Source organism: Danio rerio, chromosome 17 (assembly GCF_052040795.2).
Source record: "Danio rerio strain M-AB ecotype USA chromosome 17, GRCz13ab, whole genome shotgun sequence".
NCBI lineage: Eukaryota > Metazoa > Chordata > Actinopteri > Cypriniformes > Danionidae > Danio > Danio rerio.
In genome coordinates this window covers 40,226,343-40,241,324 of record NC_141037.1, presented here as the reverse complement: position 1 = coordinate 40,241,324, position 14,982 = coordinate 40,226,343, and the positions used below count along the sequence as shown (strand labels likewise).

The 14,982-nt window shown below is 35.6% G+C and overlaps 1 protein-coding gene and 1 long non-coding RNA gene across 5 annotated transcripts in view; one reads left to right on the top strand and one right to left on the bottom strand.

Moving 5' to 3' along the window:
- The window catches only part of sptb (spectrin, beta, erythrocytic), a 34,387-nt gene extending 21,271 nt beyond the window's left edge, over positions 1-13,116 (bottom strand). The window contains exons 1-3 of one of the 4 annotated variants that reach the window (XM_087289453.1): positions 12,857-13,116; positions 6,705-6,760; positions 6,119-6,356 (exon numbers count right to left, since the gene is read on the bottom strand). In XM_087289453.1, coding sequence (XP_087145579.1) covers positions 6,119-6,275 — 157 coding nt within the window. In that variant the 5' untranslated portion in view covers positions 6,276-6,356; positions 6,705-6,760; positions 12,857-13,116. Of the gene's footprint in view, positions 1-2,264; positions 2,897-6,118; positions 6,357-6,704; positions 6,761-12,856 lie in introns of those variants that run through there. The other 3 variants (NM_131525.2, XM_087289452.1, XM_087289451.1) reach the window with 3 other exon arrangements.
- The window catches only part of LOC147833146 (uncharacterized), a 106,300-nt gene that overhangs the window by 22,986 nt on the left and 68,332 nt on the right, over positions 1-14,982 (top strand). The window lies entirely within an intron of this gene.

Sequence of the window (14,982 nt, the reverse complement as noted above, 5' to 3'; positions counted from 1 at the left end):
ACTAGCCTAAAATTGTCCATAAATATTTGAATTTGCAATCTTGTCATATCACTAAGGTTAATAATGATGCTGTTGGCTAATTAAAATAATTGTATTGAAACAGTTTGCTGTTTAAATTTAAACATGTTTTGCTTCAAAACATCAAAATTAACTGCTTTTAATTGTATTAAGTAATTATTTAAGGGGGGTTTTCTATCCAAATATAAGTAAACTGTAAAACCCAAAAAGTAACTCAGACTGTTTGAGGAAACCGATTGCAACAAACAATTTAAGTTCAAAAACTAAACCTAATGGGTACTGTGAACTTAATCCATTTGAGTGAATGAAGCAATTTGAGCACAGTGAACCCCGATAAATGAGGAGAACTCAAACCAACTGAGGACTGTAAAACCCAATAAGGTAAGGCAACTTTTGAGGAAACTAATTGCATCAAAACATTTGAGTTAAAAACTAATCCATATGAGTACTGTAAACTTACTCCATTTAAGTTGACTTAATTAATTAATTTAATTAACTCGATACCGTCAACACTGAGTTCAAAACTCTTTTCAAATGAGTAGAATTAACTTTCAGTAAATTTTGAGATTCACTTATTTCATTTGAAAAGGTTGACTGTGGGTTTTACCGTGTATATAAGTACTGTGGAGCATCTGCCAGCTAGCATGCTATGCTTATAAGCCAAACCTTGAATCAAGTGATTATGCAGAGTAAATTAATTTTACGGGTTAGGTCAGACAGGGAGAGCTCTATAAGGTAACAAATGCAGTTTCATTTTTAAAATTGCAATTTAGCATGTTTTGCCAGAGTTAAGAAAGCTCCAGATGTGCTAAAGCATAATAAGAAAGCTAAGCTCGGCAACACAATATATTTCATGATTAAACTACTGCCAAATGATTCCCCTTTCTGTTCACAATATGTAGAGCAGGACTGCAATCTAAGCTCTTCTGACTGATTCTTCCTTTTTCCATTACAACAGCATTGAGTCCAAATAGAGTTTGTTTCACTTGGGTCCTGCTGATCGCTGATACTCTCTCCAGCTCACATGAAAGGCCCGTGAAATATTCATATTGATGGATTTTCCCTGTACACAACAAGCCAGATGTAAACTGCCATGAGTAAATACTTGTACCTGAGTCATTGTTTGGAGGTCCCAGGACCTACAGGATTAGGTCCTAAAGTCATAAGTCATAAGTAGCAGAAAGTGTAGGATGGATGAATACATATAAAAGCACATACCATGTAAATGGTGCTTATCATTGTTAAACCTGAAGCCATGATTTCTATTTTTATTTGTTTGCAAACTTAGACATGCCTTGAGTTCCACTTTCAATGGGAATATGTAATTGGAGGTAACACCCATGAGCTAGGTACTTTTTTCCTTAAAACTGAAACTTTTATAACCACCAATTGTGTCTATATTTCACAATTCATGTAATCCACAGTCTTTTTGTTTGTTCGTTTCTTAGTTACATTCATGTATACTCTAAAACTCTGTAACCTTTAGTATTAGCAATGGTAATATTAATGCATGGCTTAGAAGACACGACTGTCCAGAGTATAGAATATAATGTAGTGGTATGCAAACTAGAGCATGTCTAGTTTATCCAAGTTTAATTCCTCACTACGCATTCATTCTATGCATCTAAACATTAAATATTCTCATCGAAAAATTCTCTCTCTGAACTATATTCGTTCTCTTTCTCGGCATTAAAAACTACCCCAACCGAGAAAAAGATTAAGCTCAGTTTTATGTAAATTAACAGTGACAGTCAACTTCTCTCTAAAAATAAACAGAGCCACCAGGAGAGAATAAGTGAGGTAGGAGACCTTGATGCTGAATACCCCACATCACAGAAAATCATACTGTAGACAACATTTTCCTGTAAGGTCACCAAATAAGACATAAAAGTAGATGGTGATTAGCCTGCAAAAGTAACAAATGACTTTGTCATCTAGAAAGAGAAAAGATGAGGGGAAGTATTTTTTCCAGTGACTAGCCTTTTTACGGGTTTGTCATTAAAAATTTAGAGACAACAGAGTGAGCAATTGGGGCATATATACAGCATAAATAATAAAATTATTAAATACTGCACATAAAGGAGACAAACCAGTTCTTCAGTTCTGTGGCTAATAGAAAACAACCATATTATACCACCTTAAACCCCATCCCGGATCTCTTCCTAATCCCATAAATCCCCGGTGGCAGGGTGGAGGGTATGCCAGGAAAGACTGCCCCCTCTTTGAGAGTGGGAAGAAGAAACTACCTTGCAGTTGTCTGAAGCGGCCGTCTAGAATGGAATTATTGAAGCAAATGTTGGAAGCACTGTAGCTCAACCAGCGTGCTCGTCTCATACCCCGGGACGGGGATAGGGGACAAGATGGTGAGGATCGCAGAGGTGAAGGCCGATGGCCCCTTGGGGTGCAGGAAGATGATGATGATGAGGTTGAGGAGATTGAAGTGAGAGTCATGGGTGCCAGTTTAGGTGTGATCCCCAATAAAGTTCCATTTCTCTCCGGCAGGTGCTCAGGTTCACCAATATGAGGACTGTTGTTTTTGGCCCCTCTCTTGCTCTGGGCCCTGTAAACTGGTGGGGTGCTCCTGCTCCGACTGCCTGGTGCATTGGTCCGGGTTGGGACATCTTTAACTGTAGTATACTGCCGGCTGCTGACTTCTCGGACGACTGGGGTAGAGCGGATTGCAATAGTCTCTCTGCTGGTCTTCAAGCTAAGTTTGACCTCCCTCAGCCGGGTCTGGCTCACGGGCACCGCACGACACAAACAGGGGCTGCTCATCCTCACTACGTTAAATCAACATGGGCGGCCGGAAAAGAGACAAACAGAACACTCTTCTTCCCTCCTTCTGTCTCGAGTCCTGTTATCTTCTCCCTCGTCCTCCCTCCCTCCCGCCCTCTCTCTCTCTTTCTGCTTCCCTCTCTCACTCACTGTTCACTTAGCAGTGATGCTGTTCCGGCTCTCCCCAGCATCACATGAAGTGATTCTCCAGCACCCCAGCCATGCATATAATATGCCCCGTTCCTGAATGCCCCACAACGCACACACAAACACACTCATCTAAAATGTCATTAAATTGGCATATGCATGTTTTGAAATGTTACAAATATAATGTGATGTCAAACTGTAAGTACTGTACATGCATAAGCGGTTTTGCCCCTGATGTAAATACAAAGTAGAGATGTATTATTATTAGCTGTACACTCAAAGTGTACTTAGCGTACTCAGAGGGATGCGTGTCTGTTCAATGGCTGTAAATCAACGGTGAAGAATGGGAACCACTTCTCTCTCTCTCTCCTTCACTTTTTAACTCACCCTAATTGCATTACTGAAAGAGCAGAGCAAAGACGCACCGGCAGAACACGTCACACTCATCCTGGCTCAGCAACATATACTTGGCTTAAAGAAGCAGGGCAAATTTGAGCTCACCATCACTAAAGCATTTCAAAACAGACTAACGCCAAGCCTTAAGTAATAAACACCTCTGCTTAACTCGTTCTTAAAATGGTGAAAACAACAGTCTGAAGTTCAGCTAAATACTATTTTTTGTCAATTTTACTTTTAATATAGATTTTTTAAATAATAAACACAATTAACATGCACTTACATCAAATTCATATCACATATCATATCTTGATGTGTGATTTCTGAAGTGATGTAAGCAAGCTCACAGCAACAACTTGTAGTTCTACAAATCAAGAACTTGGATAAGACCCTCTTTTGAAGTAGGAGCTAATTTACAGTAGTTATATACTGTATTTAACACCTGTATAAATGCATTTTTCAATAATCTTTTGCACTTCTTGATTCTGATTGGCTGGAATGTGTGTAATAAAATACTTGAATGCTTTCGTAGTTCCAGTCAGTTTTGATCACCATTTGAAATACAAAGGGTGCATCTGAAATCTTATACTTCCTTACTATATAGTACGCTAAAAACAGTATGCGAGCCAAGTAGTATGTCAAAATTCATTGAATTTGAAAAACAGTATGTGAAAAGTACCCAGATGACCTACTTCCGGCGAGATTCTGAAGTGCACATCAGATGAATGCAACGCTATCCTATGATGCCTCACGAGAGAATTCATGAATGGGCGACGAAACTCAAACGGGTAGGTCACATGATCATGACAAAATGGCGTATCTAGTACGTCCGAGTTCCTTTCATTCTACTCACATTCATACTGTATGGAACATGCTTTTCTAACACCTGAGTGGTATGTTTAAATTCAAATGCAGTACCTACTGAGTAGCAGGCGGTTTCGTATGTGCTTTCCTCATTATTAGTAATATTCACAGCAACTCAGTAACAGTTACAAGGACCTTCATTCCTATCTTAGGGACATCAATGTGTACTTCACCAGACAGTCAATGGGGATTAACCAGCACCACGTCACTTCTTTGCTCTATGTCGTGCATTTAAAACCCTTTAACGTACATCAGTCTGTTGATTATCCCTTACTTAACTCATACTTGGCAACTCTTATTTAAGGACAGAGGTGTCCAAACATGCTCTGGAATGGCCACTATCCTGCAGAATATAGATTCAACCTTAAATAAATCTATCTTAACCAGCTCAACAAGGTCTTTAGACTAACTAGAAACATCCAGGAAAGCATGAAGGACAGGGGTAGTGACTTGGACCTTTGAGTCTCTTTCATTGAGATGAACGAATCCTTTTTCAAGTCATTTCATTCGATTTGCCAAAATTTAATTAAAATGTTACGAGTTGCTTCCAAACTCATCTACAACGAGCCCAAATGTTGATCACACTACAAACAAGTCATAACTAGAATGCTATAAGAAAGAAAAAATAACCATTTATTGTTTACCTGGTCATATGTCTATGGTTATGTCAGCTCACCTCTTTTGACAGGTCTTCAAATTTGAGGGGTTTGTTCACATCACACAGACAGTCCCATATAAGCTTAACCAATGCACACAGGCTGAGTGAAAGAAGCCATGATTAGTTCACATTCGAGACTTCTGATTTTTAAATCGTTCGTTCATCACGTGACGGCATGGCTTATGACTCAAACTGAGGATTCGAGAAATTAAATTAAATCTTTTTCCGGCTCTAAATGCATATGATTGGCTTCTGCTTTTCACAAGATGAACAAAGGACTCAAACCGAGGACACAAGAGATGAACTGATCCAATCTTTTTTCTGACTCTATAATACTGGCTTCCATCTTTCACATGATGAAAGACCAACTCAAACCCAATAGAAAGCTTGAAAAAAGAACTAATCTTCTATTTCATCAGCACAAATGTGCACAAATGAACGAATTACTCCCTGAGAGGACTCATCGAGTCCTCAAAAGTCAAAATGAACGAATCGTTCAGGAATGACCCATCACTAGACAGGGGTTCTCAAACTTTGGTCCTGCAGATTTTAGCTCCAACTTGCCTCAACACACCTGCAAAGATGTTTCTAGAAAGTCTACTAAGAGCTTTATTAGCTAACCCCATGTGTATCTGATTGGGGTTGTAGCTAAAATTTGCAGGACACTGGACCTCCAGGACCGACATTGATATACCCTGATGTACAGTATGAGCTAAAATCCTGTGACACTGGCCTTCCTGGAGCAAGACCAGACAAGTATGTAATATCCCTTATTGGATTCAAATAGATTACGCTAGATATGTGTTCTTGTTATTTAGATGCATGTAACATGATCAGATCTGCAACAAATCCAAAAATTAGGACCGGTTGCAACACAAAGCATCAGAAAAGAAATGTATGCTGTCTCTTTTTTCATAACTGTCATGCGTGGATTGCCTTTTCCCTGGAAAGGTGCTTGTAGGTCTGATTGTGAAATTGCTATTTAAAACCTGCTGTCGCTGAGAACCGCAAACCTCACAGGTGTGCCAAAAATTACAAGCTCCTGCAGCTATTCCAGTGATCTATGATATGGGCACAGACGGGCAGCTGTCCAGCTCAGTCATACTGAAGCACGCTGGGTATGTGCAAATGATCCCGGCTGGTTGAAGGGGCAGGAGAGGATAGGGTTCAGCTGCCTATACAGTATGTCTGTAAATGTATGTCTGTATATCTAAGCCAAAGCAACATGTGCTCAGTTTGATGTAACTTGAGGCGACTCACCTGCAAGAGCTTTAATGCGTGAGCGCTCAAAGAGTCTGGCTGAGCTGTTGTCATTGTCAAGTTCTTCATCAGACAGTTCGAAGCGAGTGTTGATACGGCTGTACTGCTGAGTGATTTCAGCGTTGTCATAGTCTGTGGTGGAGGTCATAGTTGCCATCAAGATGCAAAGAGATGAAAGGGGCCAGACACCTCAGCGTGCCACACGATGACAAGACAGTGGAATCCAGAGGTGGTTGATCTGAAGGATGAAAGACAATCAAGGATGGGTTTAACTGCATATTTATCTTTAAAATATTTAATCAATCAATAATACATATTCTTTTTATACATATATTATATAATATGTTATAAATATTCAAATGTCTTAAAAAAGTCTTAAAGTGGCAATCCTCTCTGTGTGCTTCAGAAAAAAACAACCAGTTTCTAGAAAATTCAACATAGGCTCATTCTGAAAGCGTAGCCCTAAATACTTTTCTGGAGATTGCGAATTACGTTGGCAGAAGTATGTATGGCTGCATTTCGTCTTTAAAACGATACAAGGCGGTATGATGCTGTTCCTTTTCACGCTTACCAGCTGACCGCTTACCTTTGTATAGACGGCTTCATGCTGTTACATTGGCGGACATGAGATGCAAAGAGAAGCTGACCAAGATGACGAGGTTCGACAAAAGTGCGACAAAAAACAGTTCCAGAAAGCAGTTAAGACAAAAGCAGAAGCCAAAAATAAAATAAACAAGTAAATAACAGGGTGAGAATGTGGTTAAATCTGAAAACATGGTTAAAATCGGGCAAGAGCTTTTTATTTTCTGGTTGGGTTTAGGAAAAAAGGAGGGTGCCGCAGTCTATCGATCAGTCAGTCAGGATTTACCTGAGAACAGCAGACAAGAATGGCACTTGCGAGAGAAATTTGAGATTTGAAAAAGTATACACAGCAGCCTCTGGTGGATTCACGAAAACAAAAACAAACAAAAAAATTTAGCTCCTGGGACGTATTTGGCACTCTCCAGAAATGTATATATTGGTACGTTTTCAGAATGAGCCTGGGTTGGAAAATATAGTGCGATTTGGAACACCTTCTTATAAGCAACCTATACTTCATGAAAAACATGCGTGCAATTCTGAGTGTGCTGTACACTGACAAACAACCTGTAGGACACGCCCTCCTTTCCGTATGCTTGGATGGAAGGAAACTAACTTTTAGCTAACTTACACTTTTAATAGCATTTATATAATGCTACTCTCTGATTATTTGAAGCACTTTTAATAGCACTTGCTTTATAAATAAATGTCTGCTAGATTAGAAAATGTAATATATATATATATATATATATGTAATATATATATATATATATATATATATATATATATATATATATATATATATATATATATATATATATATATATATACAAATTTTAGAATTTGTATTAAAATGACCATTATGATAACACTGGAAAATGTCCTTTTGGGTCATCTGTGTAGTGATGGGGTTACCTCAACTTTGAACTCCAGATTTAGACTAATTCAGTTTAATTTACCGCTTTAATACACTCCATCCAGATGACACAAAACTAAAAACAGTATTTCTCCCCTCTGATTCAAATGTGGTATAGAAGAAGGTACATTTTTGCATTCTGCATGGCTGTGCCCTAAAGTGAAAGTGTTGTGGGTAAAAGTATGCAATATCATATCACAGATTCATGAAAATGATTTTTTATTAGATCCAGAGATATGTTTATAGGCAATTATACAAATTCTAACCTTCAGCATAATCCTGCTATTAAGCTTACTGAAATGTTATTGAAAATAACTTAAAAATGTATTGCCTTAAAATGGAAAACAGACATTGATATACCAATTGGAATGTGGATCTCAGAAGTTTGCAACTGTATATCATTGGAGATCACATATTCTTTGAGAGGAAAGGGTGAATTATTTAAATAGGTTTGGAATCCATTTTTGAATTATGTATAAAAGAGTACCACATGATTTCATTTACATTGGTTTATACTGTATCTCCTCCCATTTTATTTGTTTATTTTTTTTATATTTTTATATACTGTGTATGTTTTACTCTAGTTTGTTGCTTAGTTCCAAAGTTTTGTATTGTTAACTTTTGAAAAAGCTAAAAAAATATATATATGATACAAAAAAATTCCCATTTTGAAATGTGTTTGAGATTTAAATTTACAGGCGTCACAGTGACGCAATGTGTAGCACGATCGCCTCACAGCAAGAAGGTTGCTGGTTTGAGCCCGGCTAAGTCATTTCTGTGTGGAGTTTGCATGTTGTAAAAAGTAATATGTAAGAGTGCATAAAGGTACATAATATCTATAAAAGATTTGTTCATCTAAAAATAAAAATTATGTAATTAATTACTCATCTTTGTGTCATTACAATCCCCCGAGCCCTTAGTTCATCTTCAGAACACAGATTATGATATTTTTTGATTAAATTCAAGAGCTCTCTTACCCTCCGCAAAAAAAGAAAGTCCATGGGATGTTCAAACTTGTCAAAACATTAGATGTGTCTTCAGTGGTTCAACTGTAAAAGTATAACTTTGATTTCATCTCAAATATCTTCATCTGTGTTCTTAAGATGAACAAAGGTCTTAAGAGATTGGAACAACATGAATGTGAGTAAATTATTAACAGAGATTTTATTTTTGATGAACAAACCCTATTGAACCATTTCAAACAACCAAAAGTTGCAACTTGCTTAAAATATGTAGCTTGGTAAAATCTGTTTGTAACAAAATAACAAATTGGTACAATATGTAGTGTTACTCTCCGGCTATAAAATGAAAAGTTCCCACATAAGAATTAATACAGTTCCAACAAAATATATACATCTTTCCTTTATAGAAAGTTTCTTTATACCATCAGGATTCCAGAGGCCGCCATTTTCAGCACACGTCCTCTAACCGTCACTCATATAGAGGGTGTGTGTTTGCGCGTGCTACTGTGGAATGGCGGGTGAAGGTTAGCTGCTAAGATAGTTCTATCTTTGTGAGGCATGTTGCTCATGTGTAGTCTTATCACCCTGAACGGGGGCTGGGCAACCCCTCTGACTAATAGAATACGAAGAGCACCCTTCGCAAATTTTCCTACTTCGTCACAGACTACGTGATCAGATATTTACTTGTTGTTTTTTCCTCGCAGTCTGATGAAAACAAATCTAAACATTTGAACTGCTTCAGACAATCCAACACTTCTGCTCCTGCTGGCTCTAAATGATCAGGCACAGCACCAGCTGAACTTCACCTACTGTGAAGTTACTATTTCTAGCGAGTCATTAGTGTCATCAGAGTTAGGGTTGAGGATTTCAGTTGAAAATCACATAAAAATCTATATACCCAACATCTGGTTGAAAACTAGAAACTGAAGAAAGAAATGGATCTAACAGGTGTCAGAGAAGTGCAATAGTGGCTCCGGCTCTTTCTTTCTCTCTCTCTCTCTCTCTCTCTCTCTCTATCAGGCCAGTGCAGAGGGGATGTTATCACAGAACTATTCTCCACCCACCAGCGGAAAACCTGTTATCACAAGTGGCACAACTCTCTGTGTAAGTCTCTGTCTTTGCAAAATGCTCATGTGTACACATGCTGGACAGTTTCTACCAGTATCTACCATTTTAAATAAAAGCGAGGGAAATAAAGGAATGCTTCACATAAGAAAACCATGACACAACATCATTGTACTACTATTTCTTCCTCCACTGGAGGAATTTCTATTGACGTTGCTCATTTAATGCAAAACATAATGATCAGGGACTGTGAAAAGAATAGTTCACCCAAACATGAACATTCTGTTGTCATTTGCTCATCCTTTCCTTGATCAAAACATATCTGAGTTTTAATCTTCAGTTGAACCAAAATAAGATATTTTGAGGTATGCAGGTAGCTACACTGTAAAACCCAGCAGTCAACTTTATCAAATGAAATGAGTGTATTTAACTCAAAGTTTACTGACAGTAAATTCTACTCATTTGGAAAGAGTTTTGAAGCTAATGAGTTAATTAAATACCTCATTACTTAAACTTAAATAGCATCATTTCTAGAAATGAATGATCCCACGAAAATGATTCAAACTTTTTGATCTGCTGCTCAAAAATGTTTTATTAATAATAATATTAATAATTATATATTTTTATCATTATTATGATTATTATTATTATTATTATCGTATTATATAATATTATAGTATGCTTTACTATCTTTCTAAGATGTATTTAAAATAAAAAACAGCATTTATCTTAAATAGAACTCTTCTGTGACATGATAAATGTTTACTTTTAATCAGTTTAAAGCATACTTGCCAAATAGACGTATTATAGTATAATGTTACAAAAGCTTTTTATTTCAGATAAATGCTGAACTTTGAATGTTTGTAATAATCAAAGAATCCTGAAAAAAAGTTCCAATTGTTATTATTGGCATATCAATACAATTTCAGGTTAGCATTAGAGTAGCATCAGAGTAATGATGCTAAAAATTGTGATTTGAAATCACAGAAATAATTGACGTATTAAAATATTTATTATTTAGTAATTGTAAATAAATAGTAAAATATATTTCAGAACAGTAATGTTTTGCTGTACTTTGATCAAATATTCTAATTGGCAAGCAGAAACTACTGAACAGTAGTGTACTGTATGTATAATACATTCATTTTATTTTTGTTAGGTTATTAATATACACACACATACATATATATATATATATATATATATATATATATATATATATATATATATATATATATATATATATATATATATATATATATATATATATATAATTTATTTATTTTTTTAAAATAACTATGAATTAAAATTATATTATATCTAGCAGTGATATTATTTTTATGTTCCAAATCTGCAAACTAAGCTAAAAAGGCAGATATTAGTATCCAGGAAGCAACACAGTGGGGTATTTCTCACATGTGTGAAGGGAAAGGCTACACTTAGGTGTGGTATGAACCGTGACGCACTGTGTGTGTGTGTGTGTGTGTGTGTGTGTGTGTGTGTGTGTGTGTGTGTGTGTGTGTGTGTGTGTGTGTGTGTGTGTGTCCGTGTATGTGTATGTGTATGTGTATGTGTGTGTGTGTGTGTGTGTGTGCCAGGTTACAGCAGGAACAGCTGGACCCAGGCACCACGGCCTCAGATTATTCTGTCTAAATTTGAATAAGGAAAATAATGTGGGGATATACATAGGCTTGAAGAAATAAATGTATCTACAACTGTAAATTCTCTCATTATTGTCACATTCATGTCATTCCATGTGTTGAAATATCTCTTTTTTATTTATGAAAAAAACACACAAAGTTTGAGTGACATTTGAAGCTGTTATATACATATCTATATTTTATAAATGTAATAAGTAAAAAGATAGTAAAAATAAGTTATTTAATTAAATAATAAGAAAACACACAACTATGTACAGGCACAAATATAGTTTGTAATACTTTTGCATAAAATAAGAGCTGTCTGTTTTGATTTCAAATCAACTTTAGAGATGCAGAATGTTTTATGAATGTTCAGGCAAGCAGAACAGACATTTAATAGACCCCATAATACAAAACTATTCTTGGAATGATTTTATGGTCACATTACGCAGTTCTAGGCAGTAAGTAATGATGTTTACATCACAGAAGTTCTCCCTATAAGGTAAGTTCGAAACAGCTCACCTAATTTTATTGTTTTTTTCATAGCCTTAAAATTAGAGCTGTTTTTCTTCACTATATTTTGAAAATTATCCAATGAGGAGAAAATCCATTCTAAAGGGATAGTTCTTAAAGTGTTAAATCTACTGCTTCAAATTTTGCAGGTTTCCTTTTTTGTTAAACAAAACAAAAGATGTTTTGAAGAATGATGAAAACCAGAAGCCACTGACAGTCATAGGAGGAGAAAAACTCTTTCCTCTACCTCTTCTTCAAAATATATTTTTGAGTTCAACAGAAGAAAGTCAAACAAGTTTGGAACAAGTGGAGGTTAAGTAAATTGGGACTTTTTCATTTTTTGTGGAAGTGGACTATACATTTAACATAGATTTTGGTTTACAGGTGCCAAACATGGCATTGTAACTGGTTGATCAGCCATGTTGCAAAATGCACTTTGACTTTTACTGTATGACAAGCTGCTTTGTTGCTGGTATGTGGTCTACCATTTTGAACAAACTTGGCCCTACAAATAGCCAACTTTAGCCCCATGTTTGGAAAATTAAATACTTACATTGTTTCATTAATAATTACACAGATTAAATAAAGACAGAGATGATGATAATTATCAAAGATATTAAAAGGTATTTGTGACAACTGACAAACAACGTAGGCCTATGGAAGATGTTTTCGTCAAGGACTTATTATCTGCTCAGTCCACACATGCCATGAACGCTCACACTCAGCATTCAACAGGTTGCTGCTTTTTCATAAAACTGCGATACACTGACAACAACAACATCAATCCTGAAACTGTAATATTAAACACGCTTTGACTTGAACTTGAAGAAAAAGTTAAGTAAAGTTACTTTTAAAAGTAAAATATTACAAACTTAAACTCACTGCATAACTAAATGTGCTACTTAGTTACTTTATAAAGTAGCCTAACTAATGTGGATGTATGTGTTATGTTATTATTTTTGCGTTTTTTAAACGTTAAGATAGACGTAAGATTGTAATATATTACTTTTTACACAACACTGAAACTAACTATACACAGTTTTACATGAAACAAGCTGCTTACCTACACAAATGAAAGACGGTCCAGGAGTAACGTGCTTCTTGTCGAAGTATTTATAATAAAAGTCCGTTATTTGAAGGGTAATACCAATCCCATGAGAGGCTCAGAGGTCTAGGTCACGGTGGGGCAGAGCTGCTGCAGGGGCAGGGAGTGCGCGCAGGGTCTCCGCTGCCTGCGCTCATTCTCATCAGCCGCGGGTTGACCCACCCAAAGTGTTAAAAATAAAGCGGAGGAGCGGAGCGCAGCCTGAGCGCAGGGGACGCGCATTCCTGTCAAGAGTCACTGACTTTAAATGGCGTCCCCCACCCTTCCACTGCCCGCCTCCACTGAAATATCACAAGCTTACCGTACATTCATAATTCAATAATTGACAATAATTAAACGTAAACAATCGATTGCGACGTGTGCGAGTATATAGCCTAGTCTAAAATCGCTTTGGTAAACACTTGTTACTTCCAAGTCTACAAAACGTCATCCTTACAAGTCTGTTTATGTTCAGTTATCTCACTTTAAAGGCAATCCCAAGAATTTAGTCTAAGCTATAAATGTAAAATTACTGACACTGCACAAACGAGCCTGACAAAAAAAATTCATTTTAGAAGAAAATTTCAAAAGGCACTTTATGGTTTTTACATCTGAACATTACGTTTGATTCTGAGAAAAGAACGGAAAAAAAACAATTGAATATTTAAAGTTTATGTATACAGTAGCTACTGCCTAACAATTTGTTCCTCTTAAAAAATAAAGGTTCCAGGAAGAACCAAAAGAGGGTTAGCACTGTGATGCCATAGAGGAAACCTTTTGGTTCCCAAAAGAAAAGTTCTTCAAATAAGCTTTTTTCTTAATGTAATTAACTTTTTAATTATGTAAAGACATTTTCTACATTAAATTATAACTTTTGTTTAATGAAAAGGTTGGTGTAAAAGGTTCTTCATGGAAGCACTGATGCCAGTAAAAAAACTTTTATGTAAAAGTGCACCTAATCACTGCGAAAAAAAATGCAGTTCCACACAAATTCATTCATGATGTTCCAACACAAATCGATTAAGTTAACAAATTTAAGTAGATTAAACATAAAACAATTAAGCTGTTCCCAAAAAAATCTCAAGAATTGTGCTGTTCCAGCTCATTTTAAATTAGCAGTCTAAACAAGCAATTTCGTCAAAAATTAAGGTTCTATCTGCATTCTAAATGATTTTGAGTTATTGAGCTTCAGGTTTTTGCATTCTATATAGCAAGCAATATGTGTGTAACAATTCTCGTTCATACATTAACACGACAGAGACCCTAAATGTGCTTTAAATGTAAATTATTAAAGTTCTCTTAGATTTGCAAATTGGAGTTAAAAAAACACACAGTAAATGCAGATAGAACCTAAATTCTAAAAAGTCATTTTCCACTTGGAATTATAAGGTTCTATCTGGCAGATCACTCATAAAAGGACTACTTATCAAGAAACACAATCAAAAATATATAAATAATTTGATGTTGTAACAATGTGTTGATGCTTGAGAAATTTAAATTTTTGCTTTTTGTAACATTTATTTCATGTTTTAGAATTAATATATTTTTCTTGTTCAAATTAAGCATATAAGGCTGTGCTAAATATTTTGTCCAGTGCAGCTGTTAATTTTTTTATAATTAATATAGTCATTATTGAAGTTTATGCTTTATATAAACTATTGAATTTGATTCATTCAATATATGGAACATATAATTAAATTAATTATTTGCCCTTCAAGGCTTAATTTCAAATTGAAGACTTTAAAAGGAAAGCAGACAATGAGCAAATGAGTTTAATAAACCCTGAAAAATGTTTGACTGACTATATACACAAATAAAAATATTTCACATTTACTATAGAAATGTTATTTCTAAATCATCACATTTACACACATCTCAATTTTGTGTAGTGTGGCGACATTATTTAGCCTGATGTTGAATGATTTTGTCTTTCTGTTTTATTTATTTATTTATTTTTTTTGCTGTCAATGAAGCAGTCCGGCGAAATTACAAAGAAAGCTGATCCTGACTGGAATGCTGATTGGCTCACTGAAAGAACCTTATGAGAGTTTGACTTTGTAGATAAACTGTTTTTGTTTTTTAAATAAAAAGTCTTAAAATGTAAA